The 14,090-nt window shown below is 36.9% G+C and overlaps 3 protein-coding genes across 6 annotated transcripts in view; 1 reads left to right on the forward strand and 2 right to left on the reverse strand.

The window, feature by feature from the left end:
* Positions 1 to 708: 708 nt before the first annotated feature.
* On the reverse strand, positions 709 to 5,312 carry mrps12 (mitochondrial ribosomal protein S12). 2 transcript variants are annotated; one of them, XM_028471801.1, is made up of 3 exons: positions 5,188 to 5,312; positions 2,066 to 2,116; positions 709 to 1,111 (listed from the first exon to the last, which is right to left on the reverse strand). In XM_028471801.1, exons 2-3 carry the CDS (start codon positions 2,112 to 2,114, stop codon positions 747 to 749), a joined length of 414 nt encoding a protein of 137 aa, XP_028327602.1. In that variant the 5' UTR covers positions 2,115 to 2,116; positions 5,188 to 5,312; the 3' UTR covers positions 709 to 746. The 2 variants fall into 2 exon arrangements, with proteins under 2 accessions (XP_028327602.1, XP_028327601.1); XM_028471800.1 differs by lacking the exon at positions 5,188 to 5,312 and adding an exon at positions 3,499 to 3,633.
* LOC114478622 (ectonucleotide pyrophosphatase/phosphodiesterase family member 7) lies at positions 5,112 to 11,489 on the forward strand. The gene is made up of 5 exons (XM_028471799.1): positions 5,112 to 5,439; positions 7,152 to 7,297; positions 8,005 to 8,628; positions 9,699 to 9,921; positions 11,208 to 11,489. The coding sequence occupies exons 1-5, from the start codon at positions 5,199 to 5,201 to the stop codon at positions 11,276 to 11,278; spliced, it is 1,305 nt and encodes a 434-aa protein (XP_028327600.1). The 5' UTR covers positions 5,112 to 5,198; the 3' UTR covers positions 11,279 to 11,489.
* Positions 11,490 to 12,313: 824 nt separating this feature from the next.
* The window catches only part of LOC114478619 (sodium bicarbonate cotransporter 3-like), a 29,740-nt gene continuing 27,963 nt past the window's right edge, over positions 12,314 to 14,090 (reverse strand). For all 3 annotated transcript variants that reach the window (XM_028471797.1, XM_028471795.1, XM_028471796.1), the window contains 3 exons: positions 13,857 to 13,948; positions 13,652 to 13,762; positions 12,314 to 12,675 (listed from right to left, as the gene is read on the reverse strand). In XM_028471797.1, coding sequence (XP_028327598.1) covers positions 12,624 to 12,675; positions 13,652 to 13,762; positions 13,857 to 13,948 — 255 coding nt within the window. In that variant the 3' untranslated portion in view covers positions 12,314 to 12,623. The remainder of the gene's footprint in view (positions 12,676 to 13,651; positions 13,763 to 13,856; positions 13,949 to 14,090) is intronic.

Consider the following 14,090-nt stretch of genomic DNA (forward strand, 5'->3'; position numbering starts at 1 on the left):
TAGGGCTTTTAATTCATCCCGCAGCAGAATCTGAAAGTCAGAGAAAGTATGAATTCTTGTGTAAATTAGCTACTTATTTAGTTGTAGATATCTCCAAATTAATACTTGATTTCAATAAAACTCCACAATATTAGAAGGGCTCACATTTCTCCCCACATTTCTATCACATGATGGCAGTAGCTTTTTTTTTTTATCTGTAATTGTTAAAAGAATGCTACATTTTTCCAAAATGCTGCAATTTTCTTCAAATTATTCCACAAAAATGAGTCACAAAATCAAACAAATTGAAAGTGAAGGGACTGATATCTGTCACTTATTGCTTTGATATTATCCGTGTATTGTATATATTTATACACAGAAGCACAATAATGATTAAATTACTCGTTTTCCCACCTAGAATCTGTGGCCCACTTAAAATAAAGTGCTCTATATATCGACCCTGAACTGAGTTATTTCCATTATTATGATTTATTTTAGATGATGCAATAATGTAATCAAGTGCAAAGTGTGAGAGATGGAACAGCTGCTTGTGCTTTTATTCTGAAATGCATTAATTCTTTGCTTTACATTGGCCAGATTTGATTCAATAAAAGGTTTAATTCTAAATAAAAGCTTTGAGCGGACAGTAAGTGTGAGTTTGTAGATGTATGATGAAGCTGTGGATTAATAAAACGTTTGGTGTGTTTTGACGTCAGAGAAGGGCAGACATGACACACACAAAGTTTGGCTTTATTAAAATACACGTTCTACTGTTTCTTCTTCACCACGTGAGCACAGTCATATTTGCCCCTGACCACAGTGAGTTTGACTCCGGGTAGGTCCTGGGTGCGGCCCCCCTGTACCAGCACCACGTTGTGTTCCTGCAGGTTGTGCCCCTCCCCCGGGATGAAGGCCACCGCCTCCTTCCCGTTGGACAGACGCACACGTGCACACTTCCTGTTGGCCGAGTTGGGCTTCTTTGGTTTTCTGATCATGGTCTTCAGAACTACGGCTTTCAGCTGCGGGCGCCCAAAAGTGGCGCCAAGCTTGGTTGGAGGCCGGACGGGCTTCCCCTTCCGATGCATCTGGTTCAGTGTGGCCATGGTCCCACGCTGCAATGCATGCTGGGAGGCTGTAGGAGCAGGTGAAGGGTTAAAAACCAACAGAAACACTGATGTTAGAGACACAAGCACGTGTAAACACAAAAAATGACTTTTAAAACCACAAAACTTAAAAAAATATGAAGAAAATGACAAAAAACACACAACCAAATAATTTTTTTTAAAAGGACAACAAAAACCAGTCCAAAAACACAAAATGACTCAAAAAAATATAAACAAAACAACAAAAAATGACAAAATGACAACAAAAATACATAAAATGACTTTCAAAACCACAAAACTTATAGAATTATACATAAAATGACAACAAAAACACACAACAGAAATTATTTAAAAGAAAAATTACATCAAAAACGACTCCAAGAATACACAAAATGACTTTTAAAACCTCAAAACTTAAATAAATACATATAAAATGACAATAAAAAAATACACAAAACGACTCATAACATACAATGAGGACAACAAAACAGAATAAAAAATTAATTGAATAATCCAAACAGCATAAGTAACAGAAAAAGACACAAAACTACAACAAAACAACACAAAGCTACAGTGTTAAGGCTCTGATTGGTCATTATTCTAAATACTGACATGAATGTTGATCATTGGACCCTCAGATCCTCTTATCTAGATAATATTAACCTTACTTTTCTTTTAACTTAACTTCATACCTTTATTTTCCCATTAGTTTTTCATACCATCATCTTTTATTTAATTATTAATTTTAATTAATTATTAATTATCATTTAGACAATATTTGAGAACCACTTCTCATTTCACGTATGCACAGATTTATAACTTTCTATAACCCATAATTATCTGGATCTAATAATACCTAAGCTTCTCCAAAAACCCTACTATAAGACCTTAGAGCTGTAATGAATCAGTAAAATGTTGTTTTATATTAACGCGCTGATAGAAAAGATGAGACTTTATTTGTTTATTTGACGGTTTAAACTCACCTTGAATCAGAGACGTGAACATGGGCCGTAAACTCCACAGAAACGACATCCCTGAGACACACGGAAAAAAACTTTATTAGTCATTTTAACTGCAATGTCGTAATATCAGAAGAAAAAAAAAGGCGGAGCCTATACTCAAGGACGAGTTTTATTTATAAGACGATCTGAACGTGACAAATTTGGACCCCAAGTCTGGATTTTGATGAATAGAATAAGATGTGTGCTTTATATCAGTGGTTCTCAATGTTTTCAGCCAACGACCACCAAAATAAAGGTTCCAGAGACCGGGGATCCCCACTGTAGCTGAACATTGAAGAATAGTCATGTATTAGCACTAACGTATTAAAGTCATAATAAAAATATAAATACTTGTTTTAATCAAAAGATAAAATGGGTCAAATGGGACCAAAAAATGGTGGAAATTGTGGTGAAACAGGATTTAAAAAAAAAGAAAAAAAAAAAAACACAAATTGGTTAAAAGTTCCAAATTAGAGTGGGCAAAAACTGACAGAAAAAGTGGTAAAAAGGGTTTGAAATGTTATTATTGGAACAATTAGCTTAGAACGGCAAATAACAGGCATGATCAATCATAAATGTGGTAAAAATGGCTAAAATAATCATTAAATATGGTGTCTCGAAAGTGGAAAAAATGTGCAAAAAAGACATTAAAATGTGATGGAAAAGTGTCATAAATGGGAGAAATGTAGCAAAAATACATTAAAAGGTGTAAAAATATGAGAAGAAAAAGTGATGAAAATAGATTAAAATATGACAAGTTTGGTTTAATTGCAGAAAAAAGGTAAAAATAAGCAAAAATTGGGCTGGAATTGTTTAAAAAAATATTTTTAGTATCCTGAAGGCATCTGGTGACCCCAAAAGGGTTCCTATCCCCAAGGTTGAGAACCTCTGCTCTATACAAACATTAGTGTTGTTATTCTATACATTTCTCTTAAATACAATCTAATATTCTGCTTAAATTCATTAATCGATGTGAATATGTGAGTATTTCATTCATTTATACCAACATTTCACGTATTTCAGTTATTGATGTTTTTAACACATAAATCCCACCCAGGCACAGATTGTTAAATGCACCGATTAAAACTTAAACTCTTTCTGCTTCAGATAAATTATACAGAACATATTTGACTAGTTTAAACGTCTTGAATCAACTTAAACTTTCAAAAGTAGAGACTTTTTAAACGAAGTTTGGAGCTGAGAAACATCACGTAAATAAAACCGTAATCAAACGGGCTTTTAAAAAAGACAAAGTGGTTTTTAAACCCCACAAAGATGTAAAACGATATACATAATAACTCAGTTATCGCTCATTGAGGATAAGAATACTGATATAAAGTAGCAGATGGCTAAGCTAATGCTAACGTCAGCTAGCAGCACAGAGGTTAAACATGTCAACTTCCGGTCGTACAAACCTCGTCAGAGTCCAAACGAAACAAAACAAAGTGTTAAAGTGTTAAAAGAACCATTAACAATTCATAAAAGGGAAAAAATCCGATTTCTAATCCAATCGTGTGGACACTGTCATTAGTGACCCCCAAACAACCCGGAAATAAATAAGAGATGTTACCTTAAAAAATAAAATAAAATGTACTTATTTTTTAAATTCCAGAAAATAAATGTTAGGAACACATTTCATCATTTTACAGCAATATTAACCCAATAACTCAAAAATTTGCTTTTCTTTAAAACTATCTTTTAAAGATTAAATATTAATTAAAATTAAAATTTAATTACTTAAATTATCAGCAGCAAAACCCCGGATGTAAAGTTTACTTTAATACGTACCGGTAAAAAACAATAAAATAAAAGCTCTTTATTTATATTGCATTTACACCAAATTAATTACAATCTGAAACCAAATAAATAAATGTAATTTTCACAAGTTGCAGAAATGTAGTTTATCACCGACATTATGATGAAATGATAAAATGTTCTTTGTAGCACTTTCTGTAGCAGATTTCTTTAATATAAAGTGCAATACAAATAAAATGTATTATTATTCATAAATCATAAAATTCGTCCAAATATTACTATAATAAACAATATGACAATGATAAATGAGATATACTTATTTTTGTTATGAATTTTCTGTATTACTTCACTAAAATAGATTTATGTAAAGTATCATGTAACAAATAATACATGTATACTGTAAATGTACACAGAGGTGTAAAGAGTACTGATATATACTGCTGACGTAAAAGTAGAGTTACTTGATTGAAATTGTACTCAAGTACAAGTCATAGATAAACTACTCAAGTAGTAGATGTATTACTAAACCAAATATCAGTTTTCCTATGTGATGTTGTTCCTGACATATCAGAAGCTGAAAATGGAAGAAAAATAAGGACTCATAAAAATAGACACATACTGTACACCCCTCACTAAACTGTCCACATCTCAAAAAGTATCCAACAGCAGATGTTTGTACATTTGTGTTTGAACAGATTTAGTTTTACTGAATGAGGAGAATGACAAAATAAAACTCTTTAAAACAAACACATTAATGAGAACTTTCCCTGTAAGCGTTGATTACATCTGAACAACTCCAGCATCCTTATGTGTCAAACCCATGGCCTGAGGACCAAATCTGGCCCTTTTGAGGATCCAGTTCTGCCCACAGGACAAAGTAAAAATGACAGAGAAAACATGAATCATTGTTTAAATGAAACTGCTTATGTGTGCTTATATCACACAATATATTTTTTTTAACATTAAACTGTTGAAAAAACTCACAAATCATCTCAAATTATTACGTAATATTACATAATTTGCCTCAAAATGTAGCAAATTTAAAGTGTAGATCCTGTTGGGACTGATGATATCTGTCTTTTTTTGCTTGAATATTGTCAGTTTCTTACATATTTAGTATTTTATTTATACATACAAGAGGTACACTTGAGATCAAACAGCTCCGTATTTGAACTAAAATGACACCCGTTATTAAGAAACACACGAGTGTGAGTGTGTGTGTGTGTGTGTGTGCATATCTTCAGTCCAAAGGTGAAGGTCAGCCTCTCCCTCAGCAGATCTTTTATCAATTACACTTAACATTTGAACTTTGAGCAGTTTGACGCTCACACACAAACACAAATACACACACTGAGTGAGGATGAGGTCGGAGCTGTTGGTCCTTGTCCTGGTTGTCGGTGCTGCCGGGAAGCCTTTGAGCAGAGCGCAGACGGACGGTAAGAAGCTGCTGCTGGTGTCCTTCGATGGTTTCAGGTGGGACTACGACCAGGACGTGGACACGCCCAACATGGACCAGCTGGTCCAGGATGGAGTCAAAGCCAAGTACGTCACACCCCCGTTCCTGACCATGACGTCCCCGTCACACTTCACCACCATCACAGGTAACCACAGCAACCACAGCAACAGAAATACAATATCTGGATTTAAAAACAGAGTTTGTGGAGTACCCCAGGGCTCTGTTATTGGTCCTAAATGATTTACAGTTCGTGATGTATCAAACCTATTCAACTTGTTTATGTTTGCTGACGACACAACCAGGGTTGGGGTAATTTTTCAACTACGTCTTCAATTATCCATGTTCAATTACAACTAAATTATGATTACGATGACCAGCATTTTTTTTCAAAGTAAATTATAATTATGTTTTCAATGACAAAAGTTAAAATTAAATTAATAACAATTACTGAACCTGAAATATATAACCCCATAAAACGTAACCTTCCTCTTGTGTTAGCTTTCTGTTAGCATCTCTTATGCTAACCAGTCGGTTTTGACCCATGTCTTAAATCAGCTGTAAAATACACTAAACATTCTCTTTCATCACCTTGTTAGGCTTCCTAATCAATTAATATATTGGTATTAATATATTTGGCGTCTGAGCCTTTTTTCTGTAAGAAAACCCCTCAATTTCAATTATTTAAAAAAAAAAGATAAAATGATACTTATAAAGAACTAAAACGTAGTCGGAAAAGTTGATATGAAACGTTTTAATAATTGTTAACTAATTATGTGTAAGCAATAAAACTAACATGGTTCCCAATTTTTGTGTTTTTATTTTATTGAATTGTAGTGTTTATAGAATTTTCATGACAATTACAAGGACAAAGTCAAGTATCTGAACTCAATTACACTTCAATTACAATTACAACAGAGACATATTTTTTACAGTTAGAATCAATCTTTCAATCTTCAATCTTTTATTTGTATAGCGCCAAATCATAACCAATGGTATCTCAAGACACTTTACAGTAGAGCAGTCTTAAGGACGGACTCTTCATTTTATGGATACACACATATGCATATATACGTATATACACATACATATGTATCCCACACCCAGCATGAATTCATCATGGCGGCAAGGAAAACCTTCTGTTAAGCAGCAGGAACCTTGTGTGGATCCCATTCCTATGATGATTCCTATAATTACACAACAATTGTAATTAAATATCAATTACACGATTACAATTATAAATGACCTCAACCCTGGATACAACTGTTACGGCAGAATTTGCGGTTGACCTCATTTGGAGACATAATTTGTTCTGGAAAAAAATGAACAATTTATCACAACATTGCAAAAAACTAAATTCATGATTTTTGGAACCAAAAAATAGTTTTTTGAAGAACTAAAACTTGAATTAAATGGAATTAAAATTGAGCGCGTTTTTGATTCCAGGTTCTTGGGATTCATAATGGACTAAAATATCTTGGAGGCAACACATGAATTATATAAATACAAAAACATCAAAAACGCTTGGTGTGTTCTTATAAAAACAAACAACTTAATTACAATTTATTGTATTTTTTATTGTATGATATTGTTTTATTGCTATAAAAAGACTGTACAATACATTACAAAGTATTCTGCATTATTGCTTCATACGAGGACTTAAAAAATAGAACCGTTCCTAAATCAGGCGTGATTTCAGTGAATAATTAATCTTCAGATGATTGAGACCCTTTGACCTCCATTGGTTAGCATGCATTGACTCATCCAAGATGGCGGCGTATCGAGGCGCCTCTGCAGGGGGCTCACTGTGTGTGTGTGTGTGTGTGTGTGTGTGTGTGTGTGTGTGTGTGTGTGTGTCAGGCAGGTGGGTAGAGGACCATGAGGTGGTCCACAACATGATGTTCAACACCACTACAAACCTCAAGGTTCCTCACAAGAAGACCCTGACCCGCTCCGAGTGGTGGGACAACGGACCGCTGCCGTTATGGATCACGGCTCAGAACCAGGTGACCCGACCCTACCCCCTACCACCCAAGTGGGTTCATTTAAACCTAAACAAAAACCAGTTAACTCTTCAAACCCAGACTTTTAAGAAAATGAAACTCCTTAACGACCGACCCCACGTTTGGGTTAGCTTAGCATGTAGCGGTGCTGGCTGAGCAGGGTCAAAGCTTAAAGTGGTGGGGCTACGGTTTCAGGTCCGCTTATGGTTTAATTAAGCCTTCTCACACTCTCGGTGTAAACTCTAAAAACACTGGAAACACTGAACAATGGAAGTCGGTCATTGTCGTTCAGAGAATTGAATCAGAAACACACTTTAACCCAAATCCTGAGTTTTCTGAGGGACTGATGTTCATACAACCCTAACCCTAGTCAGGAAAACTCACCAAAAGCCAAATTAAACAAAGGAAAACACTGAGGAATCAAACGATCCAATAAGGAGGGAACGGAGGAATTGACCAATGATGGTGACGGACTTATACGTGAATTATATCTTGCTTGTCTCATAAATGGGAGAGATAGTGTAGAAGAGAGCATGTCTCTTGCTGAATCTGCTGCTCCTATCGGTTTTCAGTGCTCGGATTGGGCCGAAAGCGGTATCGGCGAACTGAGGGGTCGAGAGGTGTAAAAACTTAAGCGTGAAAAGGCTTTTTGTCTTTTGTAACCTATGTCACCAGGTTAACATGTTTGTGCTGAAATCTTCTCATTTTAGGGGCTGAAAACAGCATCCTACTATTTCCCGGGAGGCGGGGCCAACTACGGCGGCCAATCAGTAAACCGGGTGCTGGTGGAGGAGAGCGGTCACCCCGACGACAACGAGACGGAGTGGCGTCAAAACATCGACACGGTGATGAGCTGGTTCGCCGAGGAGGACTTCGACCTGGTGACGCTTTACTACGGTGAACCGGACAACGTGGGCCACGCCAAAGGCCCAGACCACCCTGACAGGAAGCAGATCATCAGGCAGATCGACCGCACCATCGGATACCTGAGGGAGGCCATCGGTCGCCACGGCCTCAACGACAGCCTCAACGTCATCATCACCTCGGACCACGGCATGACCACCGTCAAGAAGCGTCCGGAGGTGGACGAGATCATCCTCAACAAGTACCTGAACCTGCTCCAGCTGGCCAGCTTCGAGATCCTGGACTACGGCGGCTTCGGCATCCTGACGCCGCGACCCGGGAAGGAGCAGGAAGTCTACGATGCCCTGTCCAACGCCCCCAACCTCACCGTCTACAGGAAGCACCAGATGCCCCAGAGCTTCCACCTGGCCCACAGTCAGCGCCTGCCCCCCATCGTGGTCGTGGCAGATCTAGGATTCAACCTCAACTCGGTCAGTGTTCGGCACTCGGTTCTGGTACCGGTGTCTATGTCATCTACTGTAACACTAAACACCTTTTCCATATAAAACCTTCACCAACAACATACGTATACCTTTACAGCATCTCCATTAGGTTCCACGGACTGTGTGTGTGTGTGTCACTCACCATGCTCACGTTTGTGTGCGTCTTCAGGGAGATGTTTTCCAACCTCTGGTTTAGTTTAGGTCATGTTTATGAATTTGTGTTGTTGTTTTGTCTGGTTTTGTAGTCACATGGTGTATTTCTGTTCTTGTTTTATGTGCTTTTAAAAGATAAAATGTATATATTTTGATGTTGTTTGTGTGTTTTTAATGGCTTTGTATTTTTTGTTGTTGTTTTGAGTTTTGAGATTACATTTGTGATTATTTCATGGCTTTGTGAGTTTTTGGAATCATTTAATGTATTTTCGTAGTCATTTTGTATGTTTTTAGGGTCATTTAATGTATTTACGTTGTTCTTTTTTGTTTTTTTGTCATTTGTGCGTTTTGTCTGTTGTTGAGGTTGTTTTTTGTTTTAATGTTTTGTGTATTTTATTATTTTGTGTATTTTAAGTCGTTTTGTGTGTTTACGGATTAATGCTGTGGCTCTGTGTGCGTTTGTAGTCATTTTGTGTGTTTTTAAGAGTTTTTTTTTTTTTTTTTTTTTTTTTTAAAGGATTTTTTTGGCTCTAGTGGCCTTTATATGACAGTTGCTTGACAGGAAAGGGGTCAGAGAGAGCAGGGAATGACACGCAGGAAAGGGTCCCAGGCCGGGAATCGAACCTGGACCCGCTGCAGGTGAGGAACTATAGCCTCTGTACATGGGGCGGGCGCTCAACCCACTGAGCTAAACACCGCCCCTTTTAAGAGTTTTTTTTTTAATGTATTTTTTAACATAATTTTGTCTTATTCTGTGTTTTTGAAGTGGTTTAGTTTATTGTGTTGTTTTGAGCAGGATCTAATGGTAAAGGGGAGGAGCTATGGTATCAGGTCTACCTATTGTTTCTCAGGCTGGTTAAAATAATAAAGAAACTTGATGTCACTCTTCTTCTTCTGGTCTGCAGAGATTCATCGTGTACGTGAACAAAGGCGACCATGGCTACCATAACGGGGAGATGGACATGAAGATGATCTTCAGAGCCTTTGGGCCAAGCTTCAGGAGGAACCTTCTGTTCCCGCCCTTCGACAGCATCCACACCTACCCGCTCATGTGCAAGCTGCTGGGAATCCAACCGGCGCTGCACAACGGCTCTCTGAGCGTCACGCAGAGCATGCTGCTGCCCCACGGTACGTCCTGGCGCTAGTCCACGCTGAGCGAGTAACCCAGCAGGTACACTTCTGGAACAAAGCATGAAAATATGTACATGGGTGTTTTTGAGTAGATGAATCCATTTTTAGTGGGATCCATGCTGGTAAACCAATGGTTTCAAGTCCATCAAGAAATCCAAGATGGCCACCATCTGTATTAACAATTTGGTTATTTTGTCATAACTTTGGTTCTCTTTGACATAGAAACATGATCTCAGTGGCAAATTATAAGTTTTCAGGGTCAAGGAATCCAATAATATATCTTAAAATACCGTAAATTATGCTCAGAGCGAGATCCAAGATGGCCGTCATCTGTATTGTTAATTTCAACGTCATCATAACTTTGGCTCTGTTAGACGTAGAAACTAAGGATGCACCGATCAATCGGTGCTGATTTCCTTTATTTTGGGGGATTGACGATTGGCCGATCCTTGCATACAAAAACCGATGTTTTCTACCTCCGCAAAGGTCTTAAGGGAATGATATAATTTAGTATTTTGGACAGCAATGCTCCATATCTTTCATTTATATTTGAGAGAACTACCTCATGTGCAGTTAAAACAACACGTTTGTATTGTTTCATAGATAGTTCAATTTTTTACAATAAAATAAGATTGGAACATTCAAGGCGTGTGCTCCACTATAAAAAAAATCTGGATTGGAAGGTCAGGCTTTGAAAAAAATCGGCCAGAAAATTGCAATCGGTGCTCCCCGAGTAGAACATTTGTGGCAAAATGTAGGTTTTTGTGGACAAGGATTGTGATGAAATGGCTTAAAATACTGTATCTTACATATAAACAAAGATCTAACATGGCAACCATCCGTTTGGTGAAGTTCGACAACACTCTACCGCAGTGTTTGTTTTAGCTGTGAGGTAGTTTGAGAGGGAGGAGCTCACATTCTTATAGGGTAGGAGGAGCCAGGATTGTCAGGGTGGAGGAGTTTCCACAATGTGACAATACGGATTGCGGCCATCTTGGATCTTGCTCTGAGCACAATTTACAGTATTTTCAGATTCATAATTGAATTCCTTGACCCTGAAAACCTATAATTCACCACTGAGATCATGGTTATACTTCTATGTCAAATAGAACCAAAGTTATGACAAAATAACCAAATTGGTAATACGGATGGCTGCCATCTTGGATTTCTAATGTGGATCCCATTAAAAATGGATTCAGCTTCTCATGTCATGCTTTGTTCCAGAAGTGAACATCTTATCCTAATATTGCTACATTTCTCTGACCGTGTTTGTTTTGTTTCAGACGGATCAAAGCAGCTCCGTGTGTCCAGCGTTCTGTTGCTGATCTCCATCCTCAGGATGTTCTTCTCCTAAATTATTCATGATGTGTTCCTTTCATGTTAAACCAGGGCCGTCAAACTCATTTTAGTTCCATTTTTTTTAATCTAATCTGTGAAAATTTTGTGGAATTATTTAAAGGAAAATGCAAGATTCTGAATTTTTTTTTAGTTTTTTCCCAACAATTTAAGAAGATAAATAACTGTCATCATGTGATATAAAAATTATTTTGTGGAATGTCAATGAATTTGTGTGAGTTTGTTCAAAAGTGGCTCAAAAAGTGAAATTATGACAAAATAAATAGTGGTGAGACGAGAGATAATGGATTCATTTGTAGTGATTAATATTATTATTGATTAATTATATATAATCAGTTAAAAGACTAAAACTTATCATTATAATTCATTTTATATTGAATATATACATTCAATATAATTATTTATTTTAATTTCTATTACTCAATCAATTGAAAGGCTCAGACTTATGAATATATACATTTAATACATTTCGATATTTTAATTTCTATTATACAGTCAATTAACAGACAAACTTATCATTATTATTTATTACATATATACATTTCTATCATTGAATCAATTAAATGGTTAAAACTTAATTTTAATTGTATGTTTATTACATATGTAATATATTTAATTAATTGAAATCCGAAGACTAAAGATTTAGTCATCTGAGACTAGACAAAAACTAAATATAATTCTAGTCATGTTAAGCATTTTATTTTGGAAAGAGGACCAAAAAATTAAAGTTAGTATTTATTCTTTATTATTATAGAATTAATTAATTAAATATAACAGACTTTGAAACTTGAAAAGCTCAAAATGTCTATAAAACACAAAATAAAGGATAAAATAAATCAGACTTTTATTTTTTCAAAGTGCCTCTTCCTGCCAATGTGAAACTAGAAGCACAAAGCTATGATTTCTATGGCTCGTGTGTTTGATGTTAGAGTATAAACACATCAATATTAATATTTACATCATTAAAATAGTATTGATCGACTGCAGCTTGGTGTATTTAAACCCAGAGTTTACAAACATTAAAGACAAAACATTAAATACAAACAGAGATAATTTATTTTGTGTTGAAAATCCTTTTTGTGCACAAAGTGATCAAATCTTTCACAAACGAATAACATTTGTCAGAGTTCTTTGGTAAAACAGATAATGATGTAAAACGTATAAAATCGTTCCAGTCCTGGTGGATCCAGCAGCCAATCAGCTGAGGACCTGATTGAAGACACTCCATAGAAACTGGAGGAGTCTGTGTTTGTTTCCACCTTAAAATGATAAAAAACCAAACCTGATTTGGTCATCTTGGTAATAGACCACGCCCCGCTTGGCTCCGCCCACTCAGCGGTTGGTCACAGCGGCGTGCTTGCGTCTTCGTTGTTCACGCTCTGCAGTTTCTCCTGACTGACAAACAATTACATTACAATTATTATTATTAAGAAACATTATTAAATCAATTAAAGACTAAAACACATTATTACTATATTATACATATTTACCATACATTTAAAATGTTTTTATTATACAATCAATTGAAAGACAAAAACGCATTATTATTTTTATTGATTTGATATTGATAATATACATTTAATATATATCTTTATAGTAATTTCTATTATTCAATCAATTAAATGGCTAAAACGTATTATTTATTGTATGTTTAATATATAAGTAATAAGACTTTTTCTCTAAAGTCAAACAAACGTCTCCGAGCAACCAACCAAAAAAAACCAACCAACCGACCGACTGACCGACCAGCCTACCAACCGACCAACCATCCAACCCCAACCAACCAGCCAGCCTACCAGCCTATCAGCCAACCAACCAACCGACCGACCAACCAACCAACCAACCAACCAACCAGCCTATCAGCCAACCAACCAACCGACCGACCAACCAACCAACCAACCAACCAACCAACCAGCCTATCAGCCAACCAACCAACCGACCGAACGACCAACCAACCAACCAACCAGCCTACCAGCTAATACCTTATACCGCGGGGTCATAAAAATAGCAACGGTATCAGTTTAAATACCGTCATTTTAAAAAGTTATATATAAGATAAGGATTAAATATTAAATATAATTTATTTGTCACATGACGAGAGAGAAACGACGACAAAGAGAGAGAGTGAGATGGGAAGTTTCCCATTGAGTGACCTGGTCTCAGAGAAGAACACAACTTCTACAGTTTGGCAGTATTAACATCAACCAACCAACCGACCAACCAACCAACCGACCAACCAACCAACCAACCAACCAACCAACCGACCAACCGACCAACCGACCAACCGACCAACCAACCAACCAAAAGACCAACCAACCAACCAACCAACCAACCAACCGCATTTGGCGCAAGTGTAAATATGTGTCTGTACCTGCTGGAGCGTTTCAGGCCTTTACTGCTGTCAGCTGTTGTCATGGAGACAGACTTCCACACGCCACTTTTAGACATTTCATCAGAAATGTTCACTACGGAGAAATCAGAGCTACACACACACGCACACACGCACACACGCACACACTTTGTTCTTTAGTTTGTCTTTGTGTCTGTGTGTGTGTGTGTGTGTGTGTTGGACTAACCTTTGTTTCAGCTCTCTGATTGGATAGTTGATGTCTTTTTGCCCATACGATTCCTGTAGCTCCTCCTCCTCCTCCAGTTGGCGGCGCACATCCTGTGGACCAATGAGATGAGACGTTTGTCCCGTTGTCTCACTGTGTAGTTGTTTTGTCCAGTCAGTTGTCCTGTCCGTCTGTCTGCTTTCTGTCTGTCAGTTGTCCTCTTGTCCTTTCTTCCTCACATCTTTCTGTACATTA

Source organism: Gouania willdenowi, chromosome 16 (genome assembly GCF_900634775.1).
Source record: "Gouania willdenowi chromosome 16, fGouWil2.1, whole genome shotgun sequence".
In the NCBI taxonomy this organism is placed as follows: Eukaryota; Metazoa; Chordata; class Actinopteri; order Blenniiformes; family Gobiesocidae; genus Gouania; species Gouania willdenowi.

Coding starts and splice junctions, on each gene's coding strand:
- mrps12 (XM_028471801.1), bottom strand. CDS start 2,114: ATGTCGTTTCTGTGGAGTTTACGGCCCATGTTCACGTCTCTGATTCAA. Junction 1,112..2,065: donor GTTCACGTCTCTGATTCAAG/GTGAGTTTAAAC, acceptor CTGCTCCTACAG/CCTCCCAGCATGCATTGCAG.
- LOC114478622 (XM_028471799.1), top strand. CDS start 5,199: ATGAGGTCGGAGCTGTTGGTCCTTGTCCTGGTTGTCGGTGCTGCCGGG. Junction 5,440..7,151: donor ACACTTCACCACCATCACAG/GTAACCACAGCA, acceptor TGTGTGTGTCAG/GCAGGTGGGTAGAGGACCAT. Junction 8,629..9,698: donor TAGGATTCAACCTCAACTCG/GTCAGTGTTCGG, acceptor TCTGGTCTGCAG/AGATTCATCGTGTACGTGAA.